The sequence below is a fragment of the Mobula hypostoma genome, chromosome 1 (assembly GCF_963921235.1).
Source record: "Mobula hypostoma chromosome 1, sMobHyp1.1, whole genome shotgun sequence".
Lineage (NCBI taxonomy): Eukaryota > Metazoa > Chordata > Chondrichthyes > Myliobatiformes > Myliobatidae > Mobula > Mobula hypostoma.
The window spans coordinates 50,277,501-50,302,416 of record NC_086097.1 but is presented as its reverse complement, the minus strand read 5'-3'; the positions used below and the strand labels follow the sequence as shown (position 1 = coordinate 50,302,416).

Here is a 24,916-nt window from a genome sequence, read left to right as displayed (position 1 = left end):
CGCTTTCATACTCACACTTTTTTACAATATCTCCAGCTTGGACATTTCTTACAAAAATATTTAAGTAATTTTCCTTACATATTGGATGCTGACCTGTTAAGATACTATTATGGGTATGAACCCTTCGATGAAGGGTTCCATTGGTAGAATTTATAATTTACTATTACAAGGGTATATGCGTCCTTTATTTAAGATTAAACAAGATTGGGAAAAGGAACTCAATTTGACTTTTATGACGGAGGATTGGACGTGGATTCTGAAGCTCGTTAACTCTTCTTTGATCTGTGCTAGTCATTCACTGATTCAATTTAAAATTGTACATCGTTACCATTTGACGAAGGAGAGATTGTCTAAAATATTCCCTAATGTTGATAGTTATTGTGATAGCTGTAAAACTGAGACAGCTACACTGACACATATGTTTTGGTCTTGTTTTATACTAGAACAGTTCTGGAAGTCAGTTTTTTCGACAATTTCTAAAGCACTCAATATTAATTTATAACCTAACAAATTAACTGTGCTTTTTGGAATAATTCCTCAAAATATCCATGGTATCTCTGTGTCTGACCAACATGTTATTGCATTTGTTACATTGATAGCTAGGAGGGCCATTTTGTTGAAGTAGAAGGAACAACCCCTCCCACTTTGTCACAATGGTTCTCTCAAGCTGTGCTATGTCTTAGTTTGGAGAAAATTAGAAGTCGAACCTTTGAACCTATGTTTGATTTTGAGAAAAGATGGGGTTCATTTGCTCGTTATTATCATTTGAGTTAATTGATGGATACTCCACGATCTAATTGTAAATTTTTTGGAACTTTTTTTTGCTGTTTATCTTTAGAAGCTTTATGTATGACGCATGGCTCTGGGGTTGAACACCTAGTGGGATTTTTCTTTTTCCCCACTTTTCTTGCTTAGTAGGGGTTTTTTTTTTCCTCCCCATCACAAAATTTTTAAAATTTTTATATAATGTTTTTTTTTCTTGAGACATTGTAAGTGTCGTTTGCTTCGATGTACTCATGTTTATTTTGGAAAAAAAATAATAAAAAGATTTGAAAAGAAAGAAGGAAGAGATGAGAGGCATTAATGGTATGGATAGTCAGAGGTTGTTTTTCCAGGGCTGAAATGGCTAGCACGAGAGGGCACAGTTTTGAGGTGCTTGGAAGTAGGTACAGAGATGTCAGGGTTAAGTTGTTTTTTTTTTAAAAACGCAAAGAGTGTTGAGTGCGTGGAATGGGCTGGTGGTGGAGGCGGATACGATAGGGTCTTTTAAGAGACTCCTGGACAGGAGCTCAGAAAAATAGTGGGCTATGGGTAACCCTGGGTAATTTCTCAGGTAAGGACATGTTTGACACAGCATCGTGGGCCGAAGGGCCTGTATTGTGCTATAGGTTTTCTATGTTTCTATTCCCAGTAATTCTTTTGATTCCCTTTCATATACCTATCAATTCACTTTTGGGTCTATCATCAGGGCAAATATGATGTGGAGCAGCTTGATGGATACGATTAAATATTCCCATTTCAGCTTGCCTCAGCTGAGAATCGCAACTGCATCCAAGATCTGTACAGTTAGTAAAGATGTTTCAATGGAATTGAATTATCGATCACTGTTCAAGACAAACAGAAATATTGCTGATTGTGGCCGTACTTCCTGTCAGACTTCTCATAAGAAACGTGGCTGCTGCTTGGGACTACAAGTGCAATTTTTAAAAAAAAAGGTTTTCAACTCCCGATAACGACTATATTGCTGGCAAATGTGCAGCGTCTAGTAAATAAAACTGACAATTTCAGAGCTAGGGTGCTGTATCAGAGGGACGTTAAGACTGCGTGAACCCTCTGCTTCAAGGAATCCTGTTTAACCCCTTCCACACCAGACACAGCAACTTAGATTGACTGGTTCACTATACACAGTCAGGACTGTCAAATCTCTCAAAAGCAGAGCTGGAGGTGTATGCCTCATGATCAACTCCTCTTGGTACACAGATGTATCAGTGTTGTCCCAATTCTCCTCACCAGACCTGGAATATCTAGCAGTAATGTGCTGTCCATTTTACCTGCTGTGGGAGATTTCTCTGATCATTTCGGTAGCGGTGTACATTCCACCTCAGGTCAATGTCAAACAGGCTCTAGTTGATCTGAGCAATGGGATCAACATGCACGAAACAGCACACCCTGATGCCTTCCCCATCATTTTGGGGGATTTTAACCAGGCCATCTTGAAAAAGTCACAATATAATTACCATCAACAAATCATTTGTAGTACCAGAGGAAATAACACACTGGACCATTGTTACACCACCATCAAGAATGCCTACTGTGCTATCCCACGCCCTCACTTCAGGAAGTCTCATCACCTGGCTGTACTTCTACTCCGAATATAGGCAGAGCCTGAAAACTGCAGCACCAGCAGTGAGGACCAAGAAGATATGGAATAGGGAAGCACAGGAGCACTTAAAGGACCGCTTGGAATCGGTGGACTAGACTGTATTCAGGGATTCAAATCGGGACGAGTATCCACAGTTGTTACTGACTTCATTAGAATCTGTGTGGATGAGTGTGTGCCTACAAAAACCAGGAGGTTCTTCATCTGCTGAGGGCTAGATCGGTGACATTTATGTCTGGGGGCCCAGGTCTGTACAAGAAAACCAGGTAGGGCCTGTGGAGGGCTATTTCAAGAGTGAAGAAACAACTTAAGTGAGGTTAGAGGCGACATCGGATACACGTCAACTCTGGCAGGGTTTGCAAGACATTACTTTCTACAAAGCAAAACCCAATAGCATGAATTGCAATGATGCTTCACTACCAGATGAGCTCAATGCCTTTTATGCCCACTTTGAAGGGGAGAATACAACTACAGCTGTGAAGATCTTTGCTGCACCCAGTGACCCTGTAATCTCTGTCTCAGAGGCCGATGTCAGGCTGCCTTTCAGGAGGGTGAATCCTCGTAAGGTGACAGGTCCGAATGGAGTACCTGGTAAGGCTCTGAAAACTTATGCCAACCAACTACAGGTCCACAATCCCTTATCCGAAATCCTTGGGGCTTGTAAATGCTATGTAAATAATTGTTATACTGTATTGTTTAGGGAATAATAATGAAGAAATTTTATTTCCAACAAAAACATTCAATAAAACATAAAAATACAGTCAGCCCTCCTTATCCGTGAGTTCTGCAGCGCAAATTCAACCAACCGCGAATCGAGAAAACCCGGTTAGTGCTCTTCCAGCACTTGCTGTTCGAGCATGTACAGACTTTTTTTTCTTGTCATTATTCCCTAAACAATGCAGTATAACAACTATTTTTACTTAGCATTTACATTGTATTAGGTATTGTAAGTAATCTAGAGATGATCTGAAGTATACGGGAGGATGTGCGTGGGTTATCATGGATCGGGAGCGGGAAAAAACCAGAAGTTCTCTTACTATGTAATTCAAAACAGGTACATCCGGTATTATTTAGCATCAGTTAGTTAAATGTATGTCTTAGTATATAGTATATATTTTACCTTTCTATGCATATAAAATACTTAAGAAACATTTGTTTCAGCGCTGGGCTTGGGAACGGAAGTTCCCAAGTTTGATCCGGTGACAGATCGCTCCCAAGTCCTAAGGTCCAAGGCACTGAGACAGGTTAAATAAGGTCCGGGGTTCCGCTGGGTCCTAAGGTCCACGGCTTTGAGACAGGTTGAATAAGGGACTTGAGCATCCGCGTTTTCTGGTATCCGCGAGGGGTCCCGGAACCAATCCCTCGCGGATAAGGAGGGCCGACTGTATACCGCTTCAAACGAACTGAACCAAACACATGGTAAATGACTTATTGGAATAAATATAGAACGTCACTGTCACTGTAAAACTTCAGTAACTTGTCTTTCTGTTTATTTAAATCATATACAGTGGTAGTTCTGACACTACTTTCTTCAGTAAGATGCCGCACAGACACACCACAATCAAGCTTCTGCAATAACTCCACTTTCTGCATTACTGATAAAAAAGATTCCTTCTCTTGTTCTCATTGTTACCTATAGGGGTATCTGCAGCACTTTTTGACATTTTCACAGTGAAATTAAACACAAAATCAACAGTGAACACAAAATATCAGCGAGCAAATGCACGTGTAACCAGTACGAGTGCTGAGCCACGACTGACGTCTGGCAGCCTCTGCTAGTACTGCCACGTCACACCTGAGTGATGTCAGCTGTTGGTGAAAAAAAACTTCGGTTTTTGGAGCTTTTTGGATTTCAGAATTTTGGATAAAGGAATGTGCACCCGTAGTGGGTTCAAGAACATTTTCAACCTCTCACTGCTACAGTTGGAAGTTCCCACCTACTTCAAAAGGGCAACAATTACACCAGTGCCCAAGAAGAGTAGTGTGAGCTGCCTTAATGTCTATCACCCAGTAGCACTCACATCTATGGTGATGAAATGCTTTGAGAGGTTGGTCATGGCTAGAGTCAACTCCTGTCTCAGTAAGGACCTGGACCCACTGCAATTTGCCTATCACCACAATAGGTCTACGGCAGACACAATCTCAATGTCTCTTTGTATGGCCTTGGATCACCTGGACAATACAAACACCTATGTCAGGATGCTGTTTGTTTACTGTAGCTCAGTGTTTAACACCATCATTCCTACAGTCCTGATCAACAAGCTACAGAACTTGGGTCTCTCTACCTCCCTCTGCAATTGGATCCTCGACTTCCTAACCAGAAGAACATACACTGTGTGGGTTGGTAACAGTATCTCCTCCTCACTGGCAGGATCTCATTTGAAGAGGAGGAGGCATACAGGAGCGTGATATACCAGCAAGTTGAATGCTGTCGCAGCAACAACCTTGCACTCAACGTAAGTAAGCCCAAAGAGCTGATTGTGGACTTCAAAAAGGGTAGGACGAGGGAACTTTAACCAATCCTCAGAGGGATCAGGAGGTGGAGAGAGTGAGCAATTACAAGTTCTTGGGTGTCAAGATCTGAGGGTCTAACCTGGACCCAAAATATCGATGCAGCTGTAAAGGCGGCGAGGCGACAGCTATGTTTCATTAGGAGTTTGAGGAGATTTGGTTTGTTATGTAAAACACTCAAAAACTTCCACAGATGTACAGTGGAGAGCATTCTGACAGGCTGCAACACTGTCTAGCAGGTGGGGTGGGGGCAACTTCAAGGGATCGAAAGAAGCTACAGAAAGTTGTAAAATTAGTCAGCTCCATCGTGGGTACTAGCCTCCGTAGTATCCAAGACATCTTCAAGGCGTGGTTTCCCGGAAAGGCGGTGTCCATCATTAATGACCCTCATCACCCAGTACATGCTCTCTTCTCAATGTTACCATCAGGAAAGAGATACAGAAGCCTGAAGGCACACACTCAGATTCAGGAACAGCTTCTTCCCCTCTGCCATCCGACTCCTAAATGGACACTGAACCCGTGAACACTACCTCCCTTTTTTATTATTTGTTTTTGCACTATATACAACACACACACACACACTTATTGTAATTGACTTACCTATTTTTCGACATTATCATGTATTGCATTGTACAGCTGCCGTGAGGTTAGCAAATTTCACGACATATGCCGGTGATAATAAACTTGATTCTGAATTCCCCTGCTGTTGGTCTATACCATGAGTAATTTACAGTAACCAGCTATAAACTAGCAGGACTTTGTGACATGGGAGGGAAATGAAGTACAGAGGGAAAACCCAGACAGACACAGAACAAGAGGGCAGAACCGAACTGTGATTACTGAGGCAGTAGTACTTTATCATGTACCTATTGAAATAGATGAACCAGCAGCCAAAATGAAGCAAGGGCGTGCTATAAATTTTTTTTAAAAAGTAAACTTTTAACTACAGCATAGATATGTCAAGACAAACTCATAACCATAGGGAATTAAGTACATCTCCACAATAAAATTCCTGACAGATTTGCGAGATAGTGGCTACTTTGTTCTTGCATTTAATGTCCAGAAGACTTCCGTTACCATTAAGTCCATCTGGATTAATCTCAGCAGAAGCATTTCCTGATTACAATTTGTACTGTTATCTGTCCAAGTATCTTAAGGGTCTGGAAGTTGGATAAATACAAACATTTCAATTCCCATGCACATGTTAACTAAGTTAATTACCCTGCTGGAAGACAGTCCCAAAGAATTCCGTGAATGGACCAGTGAAGTATTGGTGTATTTTGAGCACGTTAGCTCAGTTCTTCAAGCACGTAGAATGAGTCATTTAGCCTGCATGCTGGGATTTATCAGATTAGGTGTAAACAGCAACATTTATACTGAGGACTAAGCAGAGAATTTGAGACGGAGCTTTTAGAAAATTTCCAGTGATGCATGTCATGAAATGTGTTGTTTTGTGGAAGCAGTGCAATGCAACAAAATAATTACTATAAATTACAAAATAAATAAATAGTTCAAAAGGCAAATAACAAGGTAGTGTTCATGGACTGTTCAGAAATCTGATGGTGGAGGAGAAGAAGCTGTTCTTAAGACATTGAGTGTGCGTCTTCAGGCTTCTGTACCTCCTCTCTGATAGTAGCAATGCAAAGAGGGCGTGTCGCAGATGGTGAGGGTTTTAGATGATGGATGCTGCCTTCCTGAGACACTGCCCCTTGAAGATGTCTTTGCTGGTAGGGAGGATTCTGCTTGTGGTGAAGCTGGATGCACCTATAGTCCTCCGCAGCCTGTTGCAATCTTGTGCATTGGAAGCTCCATACCAGGCAGTGGTACAACTGGTCAGCTCTTTGCCATACATCTGTAGAAATCTGAAAGAGTTTTTGTCATCCCTCAAACTCCTAATAAAGTTAAGCTGCTGGTGTGCCTTCTTCACGACTGCATCAGTGTGTTGAGCCCAAGACAGATCCTCTGAGACACTGATGCCCAGGAACTTCCCCCACACTCAAACATTGAGTGTGAGGCTGCTGTTGTGACAGTACTCAGCCAGCAAAGCTATCTCACTCCCGTACACCTTCTCATCAAAATCAGATTCTACTGTCAAGTGGTGTCATTGACAAATTTATAGATGGCATTTGGCAGTGTAGAGCAGAGCAATGGGCTATGCACTTTCTAAACACCCAGTCAGAACGTTTACCCTTCCATTACCAAAAGTCCAGTCAATGTCAACAACCTAACATACCTAGCGAGACAGAAAATATAATTATGGTGACTATTCAATATTTAACAGCCATGCATTTAAGGTCAAACTTCAACTTGCAGGGAGTAATGTTTCACTTGACGCTGAAGAGGAGAAATGCTCAATGACATTTAAAGTTTTCGGATGAAAGAGTGACTCAGTGTAGGAGGTAGAATTTTGACTGACTGGCTAACAAGGAACAACTGCCAAATAGGGGCTTCTCCTGGAATGGAAATGACCTGACTTGGTCCAACCAAGCAGAGTTCCCTGCCAAGAAGGCCCACCAGCACATTTACTTCCTGAGAAAGCTAAAGAAATTTGGGCTGTCCCCTAAAATCCTCACTAATTTTTATAGATGCACCATAGAAAGCATTCTTCTAGGGTGCATCACAACCTGGTATGGAAGTTGTCCTGTCCAAGACCGGAAGAAGCTGCAGAAGATCGTGAACACAGCCCAGCACATCACACAAACCAATCTTCCATCCTTGGACTCACTTTACACTGTATGCTGTCGCGAGCAGAGCTGCCAGGATAACCAAGGATACGACCCACCCAGCCAACACACTTTTCGTCCCTCTTCCCTCCGGGAGAAGCCTCAGAAATCTGAAGACTCGCACCGCCAGATTTAGGAACAGCCTCTTTCCAACTGTGATAAGACTGCTGAACGGATCCTGACCTGGATCTGGGCCGTGCCCTCCAAATATATGGACCTGCCTCTTGGTTTTTTTGCACTACCTTACTTTCCCTTTTCTATTTTCTATTTATGATTTATAGTTTAAATTTTTAATATTTACTATCGATTTGTACTCCAGGGAGTGCGAAGCGCAGAAGCAATATTGCTGTGATGATTGTACGCTCTAGTATCAATTGTTTGGCGACAATAAAGTAAAGCAAAGAACTGGTAACTAAGAGACTGACAGTATTTATAGAAAGAGAATTAATGTTTTAGGTTAAAGAGCCTTTGTCAGACAGCGAAAGAGAAAGTACGTTAAAGCTGGTAAGGATGGGAGAGGGATAGATATGATACAGGGAGTATTTCTGACTATACTAGTTTATACATTCGTTTGTAAACCAAGTGCGTTCATCTGGTCAATGTGGACAGTTACAACAAGACAGATCATGAACAAATATAAAGTCAATAAAAAGAATTGTTTGCAAGTAAACATGCAATTACAGGAATGTTAAGGTTGCGAAATGAAAGGCTCTTGAATATATAACATGTGGTTTGGCCAGTTCTGATGTAGACAGAGAAAATATGTCATCTCAAGTCAGAGAAATCTGTGTTGAGCCCTGGAGGCTATTCTGGCCAAATAGACGAGAGGGTGCTGTCCTTAACTTTTGGCCACTTTTATGAGTAAAAGATGGTTAGGCTAGGCCTGAAGAGTGAAAATATCTTCTATAAAGCATACAAGATCCCAAAAGGTCTCGATTTAAAAGGTCTCCATTAAAAAAGGGTTGCTCAATTATGGTACAATGAGGCAGTTTTGTTTTTCCCACTCAGAAGATTTCAAGTCTTTGAAGATTGATTCCTCAAAGGGGGAGGGAGCACAGCTTCTGAGGCAGAAGTAGATAGATAATTGATAAATAAGTTTGTGCAAGTTTGCTGTGCGGTGTTTAAATTTGTAATCATGACCTTATGAAAAGGCAGAGATGGATTGATGAGTTGAGTGATCTAATCCTGCACTCATTTTTACAAAGTGATGGGTGCAATCTTGGGATAAGCATGTTAGATCCAATCTAAAAACAGTTTCATTTTTCAGGTTCTTTTATCAGAGGGACGTAACAGTGTTTCCTCTGATCGGGAGAGATGTAGATCTTGATACAACGTTAATGCAGTGGAGCAGATTAGAAAGGCAGAAGAAACATACAGATATGGCACAGTTTAACTGGGCAAAGCAAAGCAAAGCAAAGGGAAAACGTGAAGCTCCTTCAGCTCACAATCAGACAAAGATCAGAATTGGATTTAATATCACCAGCAAATTTCGTGAAATTTGTTAACTTTATGGCAGCAGTACAATGAAATACATGATAAATAAATATAGAGAAAAAAACTGAGTTACATTAAGTGTATGTATGTGTATATATATGTCTATTAATAGTTAAGTGTGGCCAAGTGGTTAAGGCATTGGACTAGTAACCTGAAGGTCGTAAGTTCGAGCCCCAGCTAAGGTAATGTGTTGTGTCCTTGAGCAAGGCACTTAATCACACATTGCTCTGCGACGACACCGGTGCCAAGCTGTATGGGTCCTAATGCCCTTCCCTTGGACAACATTGGTGTTGTGGAGAGGGGATACTTGCAGCACGAGCAACTGCTGGTCTTCCATACAACCTTGCCCAGGCCTGCGCCCTGGAGAGTGAAGACTTTCCAGGTGCAGATCCATGGTCTCGCAAGACTAACAGATGCCTTTACTAGTTAAGTTAAAATAGTAGTGCAAATAAAGAAGTAGTGAGCTGGAGATCATGGGTTCAATGCCCATTTAGAAATCAGACAGCAGAGGGGAAGAAGCTGTTCCGGAATCACCGAGTGTGTGCCTTCAGGCTTCTGCACCTCCTTCCCAATGGTAACAGTGTGAAGAGGGCATTTCCTGGGTGGTGGGGATCCTAAATGATGGGTGCCACCTTCCTAGGGCACTGCTTCTTGAAGATGTCTTGGATACTCCAATGGGGAGCTGCCTAATTTTACAACTTTCCACAACCTATTGCAATCTTGTGCAGTAACTCCCTCCCCCCGCCGTACCAGGCGGTGATGCAGTCAGTCAGAATGTTCTCCACAGTACAGTTGTAGGATTGACATGGATATAGTGGTAAAGTGACCAGACGTTAATTCACAGACCCAATTTCAAATTCCAACATAGCAACTATCAATAATCTGGAACTTGGGAAGACAAGAACTCTGGTAATAATGACCAGTATAGGACTGTTACATCTGGTTCAGCGGCACCCTTCTGGAATACAAAATCTGCCAACTGTACCCAGTCTGGTGCCTTGTGTTTCACTGTTAAGTGCCTTCAAATGGCTTAGCAAATGCCATCACTGCCATTTTCAAATAGAGAAAATAATAAAAGCATACAACTCGGACTCATAGCTCTGAAACATGGGTGGGTTTTCAGCTGAAGTGGGGTCCAGAGTATTTCTAGATTCTCTGCCCCCTTTAAATTCACTGATTAAAGTAAAAGAATCAAAATGAAGCCTGTGCAGTAATAGGAGTAACACCCAGTTGGCCAGAACTGCCAAACTAGATTACTGGAATTTTACTGCATTTGGTACAAGTCAGAAGTATAGTGAAATATTCTTCATGAACATATGGCCAACAACTTTCAAGAAACTCAGCACCATCCAGGACAGAGCAGTCCTGTTGACTGGTACCCGCAATCACTACCCACCAGTGCTCCCCACCATTAACCTATAGTAGCTGCAGTGTGAACCACTCTCAAACTATTGCTCACCCCAACACTTGCCCTGCAACCTCAAGGTGTATGGCAAAGCATCACTGCATTGCTCCCCCAAGTCACACGCTATCCATACTCAAATATCAGTGGGTGCAAATCCTTGTACTTCCAACTCAATGGGTCGAAGAGAATATCTTCAGTTCAAGGAAGATGCCCATCACCACCTTCTCAAGAGCAATCAGAGACGAGCAATAAACACTGGCTTTGCATGTGACACCCAAAATGGACAGAACTAATGGTGTCCAGTTTCATTGACTGGACGATCCGCACTGCCTTGAAATTCAGCCCCCACAACTATTTTCACATTTTACTGTCTCATTTTCTAAATTTAAAATGTATTGAAGTAGGATTTTTGAGCTAAACTACAAAATATTGTGCATCACGTCAAATCAAAAGAAAAATTCCAACACCTGTCAATAGATCAAAAATAAAAAAGACCAAATTGGGAGGCTGGAAAAGTATTCTTCCCTTCTGTAATTACTACATTAACTTTATTCAGGTGCAGTGTATTACCTCACCAACTCACCCAATTTGTCGATGTTGAAAATCGCAATTTTCTACCTGAATAAATACCCTTTTCTTCTGTAAGTCCAACAGAATGGTAGATTTTCAAGAGACCAAACCAAAATGAAGACAAAGAGCATTCAAAGCAAGTCAAGGAAATGATAGAGAAGCACAAATCTGGGGAAATAGGGGTCGCCAACGCGTCGATATTTGAGACTTTCCCAGTAGATCCCGAAAAAAAATCAAAAATAAATGCACAAATACTGTTGTAATGTGAGCATTATAAAAATCAGTAATACTAATTAGGATAATGGTAATATAGCAGTACTTTTGCTACAAAGCTGTTTGTAAAGAGAGATTGTTTCCGGGTTGAGGGGTTTTAGTTCGGTTCTTCCTGCCCAGTGCGCATGTGTGCAGCACCCCACCATGAATTGCGTTTTCCGCGTAGCTCGTGCTGCATCAACGTGACCAATTAAATTAGGTACGCAGTGGTCCCCAACCATCGGGTTGCGAAGGATGCAGCGGTACAGCGGTAGTCAGACCGCACCCAGCACATCTTTAAGAAAAAAGCCGAAATAAACAAGCTAATTATAAATGTTGGCCCAGATCAGAGGCAATTACTACTGATGGGGCCCCAGCAATGCGCAGTGTGCGTTGGGTTTTATAGCACTAAAAGTCAGTGCCTACTTCGGGTCAACTTATCTATGTGAAATTGCATTTCCACAGATGAAAAATTATTAAATCTAAGTACAGGAACTGTCTTACTGACAGACACCTCACAGACTGTCTCAGACAGGCTGTCTGTAGTTATGAGCCAAATTTCAGGGAACTAGCAATAAGTATTCAGCCCCAGTCACCACACTGAGTGCAACAGTCAACTTTTATTCATTTATTTTTCGTGTTGAAATAAAATCAAATAATGAAACTTAGAATTTAAGATGTGAAGTACTGTAATATTGTTAAAGAAAGATATGCTAGTTACAGTGTTTTCTTGTTTGAATTAATTTGAAAGTTTGACAAAAGTATTTTGTGTAATTCAAATACAATTAGCCCAAATAAAAGGCCTCAAATTGGCAGTACAATCTGAGCTGTTCTTTTCTCTAAACAATTTAGTAGGTAGATCTTGCCTTTCACTAAGGTCGAGGTAGGGGATCTTGGCTTAAAAAGGTTGGTGACCACTATGGGGAAAGGTAGAAGACCATCTCAAAGGCACTGAACATACCTCGGAGCTCAGTGCAGTCCATTGTGAAAATGTGGGAAAAATATGAAACCACAGTTATGCTGCCTAGGTCAAGCTGCCCCTTTCAAATCCTGGATGAAAACCTGCTAGCCTCTGCCAGAAAGCTTAAATTGGGGAGGAAGTTGGCCCCACACTGCCAGTGCAACCATGGAGTGGCTCAAATGAAGAAAATTGATGTCCTGACTGGCCCAGTCAGATTCCTGACCCTAACACAATTAAATATCTGTCAAGACCTCAAGAATATTGTCCACTGCTGTTCCCGACTAACCTGGCACAACTTGAGCAATTTTGGAAGGAGTAATGGGCAAATCTTGCTCCATCACGTTGTGCAAAGCTACCAGAGATTTATCCAAAAAGACTACTGGCTTTAATAGCTACGAGAGGTGGTTCAACAAAGTACTGAGTAAAACAAAACGAATACTTTTGAACTGCTGGCATTTTAGTTTTTGAATTTTTAATTTTTCATGCTTTACAATCTTTCCTGTTTATTTTGGGGCTCTATTATGAAAATTGATTCACATGCGATTCACAAATAAAGAATTCTCAGTTAAATTGATCAAAATCCCTGGTTGTAACACTCATTTATGTGAAAAATCAGGGTAGAATACTTTTACAAGGCACTGCAAGTTATCCAGTGAATAAAACTACACATGCTGGAAATCTGAAATAAAAACAAAATGTTGCAAAGATAATGGTGAGCTGCATCTGCAGAAAAAGAAACTGAAATGTTTCAGACTGAAAACCCATCTGACCTGAAACATTAATTATTCCTCTAGCGACAGATGCTGTCTGACTTGTTGAGTATTAGGAATTTTTTGTTTTTATTTGATATCACTTGCATCTTTAATGTTTCTGCCCTTTGCTCCCCACAAATAGTTTATAAAATGAATTATTTCTCCCATACCTAGTCCCAGCAGAGCTTTAACTTCTGTGCTTAAAGACCACAATGCAGACTTCACTGCGCCAGTGTTCACATTTAGCACAATTAGACCTTGCTTTCCCCTGTCAATTACACACACTTCAGATAGCTCCAAGGAATATTTGACACACCAGTCAGTTGGCTCTTCCCCTTGCTAACAAGCCAAAGTTACCTCAAGTTCATTGCAATTACTCATCCACCTTCTTTCACACTCAAATGCAGTTCAATTTAGGAGATGGGTCTCTTGTGACATTGGCACCTTCACTTAAAAAGAGTCACTCTGCCCTAAACTATCACCCATTTCCATTCCATTACCTCCAGATCTTTCAAATCAGACACTGAAATAATTCCAATCAGAAATCACAGATGGCTTCTATAACTGCTCTATAACCCATATAACCCTTGGTATCTCTGACATGGTAAATACAATCTTCTGTCAATACCATCCTTCCATTCTCCAAAAAACAGCACATAATCAACATCATTGGCTAAGCCATCCAGTTTAACATCATACATGCAAGTACACGTGCGGGGGGGGGGGTGGGGGGGAACGCAACTCCACGTGGGCGGGACGTCACAGCACATCTTACAGAAATCATCAGTGGATGCCTAAAGAACTTGCACTATGAGCAGGGTTCGAGCCAGCATGGGGAACGCCTACTGGATTTCAAGTCAACCCCCTCACCACCTGTCCATCATAGTTCCACTTCCCTGTAGAGGGAACACTGGTTTTAAATGGAGCCAATTACAAAACAAGCTATAATTGAAAAGAGGAACAATGGTGGTTACTGGAAACTAATGATAAAACCATCTTGAGATAAGAGTGAAGGGAAGGGATATTAATGCTCACTCTCCAGCAGATAGAGACAGTTTCTAATTGTGGGTTGCCATGGAGTGAATGGGAGGAACTGAGAGGACATCTATGAAACTCTGACATGCAATTATGACGCCATAGTAGTTTTGAACCAAGCAGGGCCAATCACAAGTATGACCAATGGCAAAACAAATTTGAAAGGAAAAAGCCCCTAAGGTGATTGATTCACAAAGGTACGCGGGTTAGAGAATGTTCTCTCCTAGCCACTATGTCTGGGGAAGTAGAAGGGTGGTCAGTGTTGAAATGGAGGTTCGAGTTCAAGGCAGAATCTCTCTCTTAAGTGACTTCGGTATAACCTCCCACCGTGATATAGACTTGGTTTCCTCTTCCATTGCACTCCTGAACGCTATAACTTGTTCAATAGCTTCCATTGTTTAATTTCTATTCTCCTTTTAGCTCCTTGAACTTGGCTCAGTGGATAGGGCTCATTAGTCTTATAAATGCATTTTCAGACAGATGCTATCCAATGTCATCCAGCAGTAGTTTCTCTTCTATTCATCCAACCAATTTCTTACCTTTTGCCAATTTTAACCTGGTTATTCTGCGACGCACAACTTAGATACCCAAAGGGTACAACACTCTTGCTCAGTGATGATACTAGATTCAATATCCACGTAAAAGCGTTACTAGATTGAAAACTAGCAACAATTTAATTTGTTCCTGACTACTGGGGGCATTTTTTGCATTATTACAGCAAATCCGTCAGTACAAGTTGTTAATTAACAAATAAGCTTTGTAATTTAACTTGACATTCCCAGTAATCCAGAATTTACAGCCTTGTAGCTCAGTTCCTAATACTTCCTCACTATAGGAAGGACATGGTGCAGAAAGGGTGCAGACGAGATTTACAAGGATGTTGCCTGGATCCGAGAGCTTGCCTTATGAGAATGGGTTGAGCGAACTTGGCCTTTTCTCCTCGGAGTGATGGAGGATGAGAGGCAACCTGATAGAGGCGTACAAGATAATGAGAGGCATTGATCGTGTGGATAGTCAGAGGCTTTTCCCCAGGGCTGAAATGGCTAGCACGAGAGGGCATAGTTTTAAGGTGCTTGGAAGCAGGTATGGAGGAGATGTCAGGGGTAAGTTTTTTTTTAAAAACGCAGAGGGTGGTGAGTGTGTGGAATGGGCTGCCGGCGGCGGTGGTGGCAGAAACGATAGGGTCTTTTAAGAGACTCCTGGATGGCTACTTGGAGCTTAGAAAAATAGAGGGCTATGGGTAAAGCCGAGGTAGTTCTAAGGTAGGGAGATGTTCGGCACAGCTTTGTGGGCCGAAGGGCCTGTATTGTGCTGTATGTTTTCTATGTTTCCATCTAGTACGTCACAAAATCTCAATCAGTAATTTTCCATTTTTAACATTCATTGAAACACCTTGCTGCTATCAGCATTATTTTACTTATAATGAAGGAACAAGTTCTGAAGATTTTAAAAACTGCTAAAAGATTTCTGGAGAAAGAAGATGCCTAGTCAATGTAGGGATTACCAGCAGAAATACACCATTGCAGATGCCTGAAATAAGGTAAAAATACAGAAAATGTTGGTACACTCAAAAATCGGACTGTTTTCCAACACCCTGATATGTTGCATTTTCAGTATTTTTGTGATTACATTTTACCAATTTTAATGACAATCAGTATTTATAAAAGAAGTTGCCATTCTGACCTTCAAAGCAGAATTTGCAGAGAGAACCTCCTGGATGTGCAAAAGTGACGAGGTAGTAGGGCACAGAACACCACCTGCACCAAAGTCGGAAGTTGCAGTTTCTCTGCAGTCACTCTGAAAAGTGCTTTCCATTAACCAGTCATTACTCTCACATGGTGTCCATTTTAGAGTGGAGTCTGCAAAACCAACACACTGGCCTGGATTGTCGTTGGCATCCCTAGAAACGTCTAATTTTGAAGTGCTGACCGAGTGTGCACAAGCATTGGCTGCTGATACAGAGAGTTTGGATTCACCGTCAAATTCATCCCGTGTATGAGGTTTATGACCCTGGCCGGGAAAGGGATGATGGCTCCTGAAGTTGTCATTAAAAACATTGCTTCTCTGCTGCAGGGAATGCTCTTCCACGGAATTATTCTCTTCTATCATGGGAAACCCACAAGTACCAACACCCTGCTGTAGAACAAGAGGCGTTTTACAATAACTTGCAAAGTCACTCCATATATCATTACTTCCTTCCTCCATCCATGCACTCGATAATTCTTTTGGCAAAACATTTTTTTGTTTGTCCTCTGCCAATTCAGCCCCGGTTAAAATGGGCTTCTCTTCTGAAACAGCGTCCTCCATGTAGATTACATGACCAGCAACATTTGACTCCTGAGAATCCAATGCTTCAGAATCAAAAGATATATTTGCATCTGATTTTATTGTCTCTCTTTTGAAGGCTTCCTTAGGTTTAAGATATATTTGATTTGCTAATGGATTTCTGACATCTAATCCACAGTCATCCAATGGAACAGAAATTTCCACATTTCCATTTATTTCTTTTTGTTTCATGGAGTGTCCTGCCATGTTCCAGGAAAAAATATTTGCATTCTAATTTTCTTCATCTTGTTGCAAAATTGCTGCTGGTAATCTTTCTTAACACAGTATAAAAGCAGTTATGTTGATGGTACATAGTCTTCAAAAATATTAGTTTGGAGTTTTAACACATTCAGAAATTGAAAGTGGTTCACGAAGGACTTAATGGTTCTGAAGAAAAAATGGAAAATTATCTTCAGTATTTTGTTTTCAAGTTTACAGCTAAAATTAGTTTAGAGGTAAAACTAGTAATAATGTAACTTCAAGAAAAATTAATGATTTGAAAATAGCATTTGCACAACATGGACATTACTTTTCAATTATACATTAGTCACATTAAATTATTAAATAGAATAGATTAGCCTCTAATTGTATTGTTTTCACATGATCTTCAGGATTTATGCTAATAGTCAGCTTAGTCTGTTAAAAATATAAAACATTAGGAAGTGAAAGGTTGCTGTAATATCAGATACTGAATTAAAAACGCAAGCAAAGGGCTATTCTAACCAGGCTAACATCAATTCTGGCACAATAGCTATCTTCCAATGGTCCATTTGAAAAGCTTTCCACCACCTTTAAGGACTCTGGATGGACAAGATACTGCCTACGCTTTACACAAGCCTTAACAGCAAGGACTGAGGCTCTGCAAAAGTCAGAAGACATAAGACAATCAAGCCCAACATTCTCAATGGCAGCCACTGATAATGCCGGAGGGAGTAGAAACCCTTGCCAGAGATAAGCTGTACCACCAAGATCCCCAGAGTACCTAAGGTCAATAATTTCTACTCTATTTTAGCATTAAACTGTTTTCTGTGTTTTTTCTTACACTGTAGAAGACTTAAGTGAATAATCTGTTACTGATGGTACTTTTGAAAGAATGCTAATCAGCACAATAAAAATATTGTACATTTAATTTTCATAATACTGCCATTGCACCTTTCTCCATATTTGCATAAAAATAAAGCCTTGTTTGATATTTCGTTTGATAGACGACACCTCTGACAACGTAGCAACTCTTAGTACAACAACAAAATGCTCTAACATATGATTTTCTGCTTTAAGGACCAAGGGAATTACAAATGAATGAAATTGAATTCAAAAGAAAAGTGTTATTTATTTTTGGAAAAATACGAGTAAGAAATTCAGGCAGCATCTATGGAGATGAATAAACAGTCGAGGATTCTGGCTGAGACCTTTGATCGGGGCCGGAAAGGAAGGGGAAAGGTGCCAGAATTCAAAGTAAATTCATTATCAATGTACATATTTGTCACCACATACAACCCTGCGATTCACTTTCTTATGGGCATGTGCAGTAAATAGCAAGAAACAATAGAATTAATGAAAGATCATACCCAATTAGAAAGACAAACAAGCAAAAAAGAACAAAATGTGCCAATACAGAAAGCAAAAAGAAAAAAAAAATCGAGAACATTAGATAAAGAATCCTTGAAAGTGAGTGAAGTTCTTGTGGGAACTGTTCAGTGATGGGGTGAGTGAAGTTATCCTCTCTGGTTCATGAATTAATGGTTGAGGGGTAATAACTATTCCTGAACTTGAGTGTGTGGATCTTAAGGCCCCTGTACCTCCTTCCTGATGGAAGCAGTGAGAAAACAGCATGGCTTGGATGGTGGGGGTCCTTGATAACGGATGATGTTTTCTTGCAACAATGATCCATACAGATGTGCCCAGTGGTGGTAAGGGCTTTACCCATGATGGACTGGGCCATGGCCACTATGTTTTGCAGGTTTTTCTATTCAAGGGCATTGGTGTTTTCATAGCAGGCCAGGATACTCTCCACCACAAATCTACAGAAGTCTGTCAAAGTTTCGGCTGACATCCCGAATCTTCATGAGCTTTTAAGAAAGTAGAGGCACTGCTGTACTTTCCTCGTGATGGTACTTGTGTGAGGGACCCAGGACAGATTATTGGAAATGATAACACCGAGGAATTTAAAGTTGATGAACCTCTCCACCTCTGATCCTCCAACAGACCTCCTGTAGTCAATAATCATCTCCTTTGCTTTGCAGGAGGGATCGTCGTTGTGGCACCCAGCCATATTTTCAATCCCCCTCCTATATGCTGATTCGTCACCACCATTGATGAGGCCAATGACAGTGGTGTCACTTGAAGAGAAAACTTAAATATGGCATTGGATTGTGCTTAGCCTCATAGTCAATAAGTATAGAGTGGGCGGAGCAGGAACTAAGCACAGTCTTGTGGTGCACCAGCGCTGATGTTGATTGTGGAGGTGATGTTGCCAATCCAAACTGAATGGGGTCTGCAAGTGAGGAAGTTGAAGATCCAGTTGCTCAAGGAGGAATTGAGGCCTGGGTCTTGAAGCTTATTGTTTAGTTTTGAGGGGAAACTGGGGAGGGGAGAAGGAGTACAAGCTAGAAGGTGATAGGTGAAGTCAGGTGAGTGGAGGAGAGATGAGGCAAGAAACTGGGAGGTGATGGGTGGAAAAGGAAAGGGCTGGAGAAGAAGGAATTTGATACAAGAAGGGAGTGGAGTATGAGAGAAAGAGATGGAGGAATGGCACCAGTGGGGAGTGACAGGTGGGTGGGGAGCAGAGGTGGGGGGGCAGGGTGGGGAAGGGGGAGGGGGGAAATTTACCAGGAGAAATCGATGTTCATGCTATGAGGTTGGAGGCTACCTAGACAGAATGAGGTGTTGCTCCTCAAATCTGAGAGCGGCCTCATTGTGGCAGAAGAGAGAGCTATGGACTGACATAACAGAATGGGAATGGGGAATGGAATTAAAATAGTTAGACACCGCGAAATCCTGCTTTTTGTGGATGGATTAAAGGTGCTCAACAAAGCAGCCCCCCAACCTACATCAGGACTCACCAATGTACAGGAGGCTACATTGGGAGCATTGGAGAGAGTAGACAACCCTAAAAGATTCGCAGATGAAGTTTTGCCTCACCTGGAAGGAATATTTCGGGCCATGAATGGAGGCGAGGGAACAGGTACATGAGAAGATGAAGCATTTCCTCCACTTTCAGGGATAAATGTCAGGAAGGAGATTAGTGGGGAGGGACAAATGTACAAGGGAATCATGACTGTACCTCTTCCTACCATGTCTCCAGTGAAACGGCCATTTCCTTTCCTCTTACCCCACCCTCCACTCTTCGTCTCTGCCACATTTGTTCCCAGGATGGGGATTTCCTTTACAGGGCATCAGAGTTTACCTTCTTCTGCCACTGTTGCTGCCCTCACCTGCATCTCCATTTCCTGGTAATCCGTGTTTACCTCATTATCCTGCTGCTTTAACAGCGATAGAGTTCCTCTTGTTCTCAACTAGCACCCCATGAGTCTCTGTAACTTCCACTATGCTCAGCAGCACCCTGCCACCACCTGACCTGCTGAGTCCCTCCAGCATTGTGTGCATGTGTTTATCGGGATTTCCAACATCTGTAGAATCTCTTGTTCTCATGTTACACTTATAACACCGAGCTGCTCGAGATAAATCTTGGACCCACTGTAACTAGTGAGATTAGGAATGCCAACAGCAATTTGCTTTTGGTGAAATCGAATGCTAGACCTCAGGTCTGAGCGCAATGCAAGCCAAAATTGGTCAAACCTTTCCAGCTGTTCAACTATAAAAACAGATTGTGCCCCAAATAAAATGACCACATGCACTTAGCCGTAGGAGTCAAACAGAAACTGGGTTTAGGGAGAGTTGAGTAGAAAGAAGAAAGCATGGAAACTGCCCTTTGCCTTACAAGGACCATTGGGCACCCAGTTGTACACTAATCCTACACTAACCTAGTTTACCTTCACCACATTCTTATAATTACACACACAGAAATTTACAGTGCTAACTAATCTAGAAACCCTCATATTTACAAAGATTTGCAATGTGGAAGAAACCACAGCATTTGGAGGAAGTCCATGTGGACACAGGGAGAATATGTAAACTCCACACATATGCAGAGGTCGGGATTGATCATTGGCTATGGAGCGGGCTCTGCTAGCCGTGCCCCCGATGCAATATGGAGTCAGAAATCCCAAAGGGGCTTAAAAGGGAAGGACATTTCTTCTCATAGAATAACCTGGAAAATCACCGGTTTAAGCTAGAGCAAGGAGGAATTTCTTCTTTCAAAGGTTGTGAATCTTTGCAGTTCTCTGCTCGAGAGGGATGTGGAGGCCATGTGAATATATGCAAGTTTGAGACAGACGCACCAATGCTTACAGAGTTGTACAGGATAGAAACAGACCTTCTGGCCCAATTTACAATGTTGATCAAGATGTGCAACTGTTCTAGTCCAATTTGCCTACATTTGACCCATATCGCTCAAAACCGTTCCTATCCATGTACCTGTTCAAATGTCTTCTAAATGTTATTTTACCTCTGTCAACAACGTGTCTATATTGAGCAGCTCATTCCACACATGTACTACCCTCTGTATGGCAAAGGCTGCCCCTCAGATTCACCGTACATCCATGCCCTCTAGTCTTAGATTCCTCTATCCTAAGAAAAAGTCTGACCATTCACCTTACCTATGCACCCCCTCATTCTCCCATGTTTTAAAAAAAATGAAGTCCTAGCCTGCCCAACCTATCCCTATAACCCAGGCTCTTAAGTCTTGGCAACATCCTCAAATCTTTCTGCACTCTTTCCATCTTAATGGCATCTTTCCTATAGAAGGGTGAGCAGAACTAAACACACAACCCCAAGTCCAGCATCAGTAATGTCTTGTACTACAACATAAGAGCCTAACTTTTTTTATTCAGTGTTCTGACTGTTGCAAACCATTGTGCCAAAAGCCTTCTGCACCTCCCTGTCCACCTGTGACACAATTTCCATGGAACTATGTACTTGTACTCCTAGTTCCCTCTTTTCTACATCGCTCCCTAGGGCCCCACTTGTTTGACTTCCCAAAATGCAACACCATTTATTAAACTCAATTTGCCGGTTCCCTGGCTGACTTTCCCAGCTGATCACGATTCCTTTGTAAGCCCTGAAAACCTTCTTCGCTACCTACAATACCACCTGTTTTACTGTCATCAACAAATTTACCTTTATAATCACAACCTTTATCTTCTCATTCAGATTGGTGATACGACAAACAATGAGATGCTCAGCACTAATCCCTGAGGCACACCACTAATCACAGGCCTCCGGTCCAGAAATTGAATTTACCATCTTCTTTTGCTTCCTACCATCAAGCCGATCTTGTACCCAGTTAGCTGGCTCTCCCTGCATCCCATGCAATCTAACCTCCCAGAGTAACCTACAATATAGAGGCCTACCAAAGGCCTTGCTGAAATCTGTTATGGACTACATCTGCTACCTTTCCCTCATTGACCTTCGTCGTTACTTCTTCAAAATACTCAAATTCACGAGATATGATCTCCCGTGCAAATTTGCGCAAGACTTTATTTTGGTGGAAATTCTTAATCCTTTTCAATAACCCAAAATATTTTCTATGATTGGTCCATTTCTATGCATTTTAAATGTCATATTTCTACAAGAGTCTACTCATACTCTTTTGGCACTTTGTATTTCGAAAGCAGACCTCAGCATCAATGCCATTCATTGCCTTTAACCAGAAATTTAACTAGATCAGCTGTTTGGACATCTCATATACAGAAGCAGGTTAGTTACTACAAACTTTGTAAATATCCTACAGTAAGTGACACACCTCGGCTGCATTCCTGTCTGTAAAAAGCACAAACTGAGGTATAATGGTATTCTCCTTACTTGTCCAGGCTAGACAAGAATAGCCACCTCAGAATCATCCAGCAAAGAAATTCACTTTGATTTGGCTTATTTAACCACCATCCAACGGTTAAACCACCCATAGCCAGTAAATGTGCTTAGAAGAGGATTTGTTTCAATCCAGTGCTTGTCTTACCACCTAAATACAGAAACACCACCACCATCTGCACGTTAGGCTTCGCATCACAAATTGGCTGGCTCATATACAATATTTACAAACAGCATTCCAGTTAATCCGGCACCCGGCTTCTAACTTAGAACCCAAACACATTCAAGAAGCCTTGCAGAACTAACTACAGGTGAGAGGGGAAAGGGCAATTTGTATGTCAAATGAGGTGCCAGAGTAAAGTGGTTGAATAACAAATTTTAAAAGACAATTGGGCAGGTAGATGGATAGTAAAAATTCATGAGGTTATTACCTTGGATGGAGCATTTAGGTTGGCACGGACCAACAGGGCCGAAGGGTAAAGCTACCATACAACGTTTTCATGTTTTCAGTTCAGCTCGCTCTCTCGGCAAAAGAAAACTGATCTTAAAAGTGATTTTAAAATATTTGTCCATTCCTCCATCTGCGGCTCTTTTCAAAAATAAAGACCTTCGGTCACGGGGCTTGAGCTTTGAGATTATTTATGCACAGCCAGACACACAAAATGCTCAATTAAACGGACCATTATTTTGCCATCAACCGCTTTAAACCTAAACCCGAATTTGTTACAAAAATAATTACATTTACCCACTTACCCGCATGCACCAAAAAACCTGATCAGTTGGTAAATAAAAAGTCAGCATAGCAACAATATTCTTCAACCGTGTATTCTGTAGTAAACAAAATCCTTAGATCGTGATCTACTAAAAGATTGTTATCAATCGTTCAAAGCTGTAAACGAACATTCGCGATCGATCGCGGTATCGAATTATTTAACACCCGGAAGTGAGAGGGCTGACGAGGCAATTTCACCCTCTGTCACTGGATTATTGCATGAAGGTGAGATTAAAATGATGATGGTCGAAAACTGACATCATTCCGCTAGGAATTGCCCCGGCCAAGCAGATCCCCTTTACACCTGAGCGCTCACCTCGCCTAACCCATGTCCAGATCTATAATAATGTTTCTTTCCCTACCACTATCTGTCACTTGCCCGGCAGTTTTTACAGGGTAGGAAGAAAATAAGTTATTTCAGATAAAATAAGACATGCAAATGCATATCACTCCTGAAACACTGAAAGGATTTGTAACCTGTTTGATTGAACTCATGGCTGTGGGGGCTCTGTAATTAAACTTTGCCAATGTCCATTTTAAAACCTACTGTTTGCGAACGGTCGGGAGGAGGGTTGGTGTTACATTCATCCATAACCCGCACAACTCTCACCGTAATCCTCACCGACTCCGAACCTGGGTAAATTACCTCCAGTATGGAATGTGCGGGGAGGTAACAATTTAACCTGAAAATGAACCGTCGTCGTCAGTGACCCGGCGCCCGGATCGCGGGGAAGCAAGTGCCCCATCACAACTAGACAGTGCTACCGTACCCGAGGCTGACCACCCGATCCGTCAGTCGCCGCCGCCGCCGCCGCCGCTTCAGCTCTCTCAGCTCCTCCGCCTCCGCCTCCACCACTGACTCCCCGCTGCTGTTCTGCCCCTCCCTCCGTTCCAGCTCCGTCGCCAGTACCGTACTATTGCTCGGCGCCTCCACGGCCGCTCGGCTGAGCTTCGCAGTATCTACCGGTGGCCTCTGCCCAGCCCCGCCTTCACATTCGGACCCGCCTAGCGGAGCGCCGCAAATGTTACTATTTCACTGGGTCATCCAGCCCAGGGTTCCAGCATTTGAAACACAAGTGTCACGAATTCCAGCCACGTTCAGAAATGTGTCCAATCTCATCGTATCACATTTATCTTTCCGCATGAGTCTGATCAGAACAATCGCATTAAACAATGTGGAAGTTTGAAATATGAGATTACGCCAGACAATGGAAATACTCAACAGATTAGACAGTATTCAGGGATGAGGGGAGGCGAGAAGGAAGGGGAGGGAGAGGGAGGAGGGAGAGAGGGAGGAGGGAGAGAGGGGAGGGGGAGAGGGGGAGGGGGAGAGGGAGAGGGAGAGGGGAGGGGGGAGGGGAGGGGAGGAAGGGGAGGGGGTTAACTGTTTAACTTAATGCTTTAGCAAGAACACCACTTACTCTGTTAGAACAGATTGCTTATAGATAGCAAAGTGATTTACAAGTAGTATTGAAAAGGCATCAGTCTGAAATATTAACATTACTTCCCAGTAAACAAGCATGCTATTTGAATAACTGAATTATTTCCAGCATTTCCTCTTCTAATTACACGGATTTACTATCTCATTACCATCAGATTTGTGGCACGTTCTGAGGCTTTGCTAGTGGCTCATGATGTGTATTTACATTCAACAAACATGTAGCAAAGCAACTCCACACTCCCATGCACTAGCTAGATATAAGTTTATCAGCAGGTGCAAAAAGAAAAGATAAATGATTAAGTTCTGAATTTTCCAATCAGTCCCTGGCATTATAAACGTGACAGTGATGCACCAAGTCAATACCTGA

At 41.9% G+C, this 24,916-nt stretch overlaps 1 protein-coding gene across 3 annotated transcripts in view; it reads right to left on the bottom strand.

Annotated features, from left to right (window-relative positions):
* The window catches only part of LOC134346751 (uncharacterized), a 71,081-nt gene extending 47,012 nt beyond the window's left edge, over window positions 1-24,069 (bottom strand). For 2 of the 3 annotated variants that reach the window (XM_063048369.1, XM_063048352.1), the window contains exons 1-2: window positions 23,879-24,069; window positions 15,767-16,795 (exon numbers count right to left, since the gene is read on the bottom strand). In XM_063048369.1, the coding sequence (XP_062904439.1) occupies window positions 15,767-16,615 (849 nt within the window). In that variant the 5' untranslated portion in view covers window positions 16,616-16,795; window positions 23,879-24,069. Of the gene's footprint in view, window positions 1-15,766; window positions 16,796-23,089; window positions 23,167-23,878 lie in introns of those variants that run through there. The other variant, XM_063048360.1, reaches the window with a different exon arrangement.
* Between the last annotated feature and the right edge of the window lie 847 nt (window positions 24,070-24,916).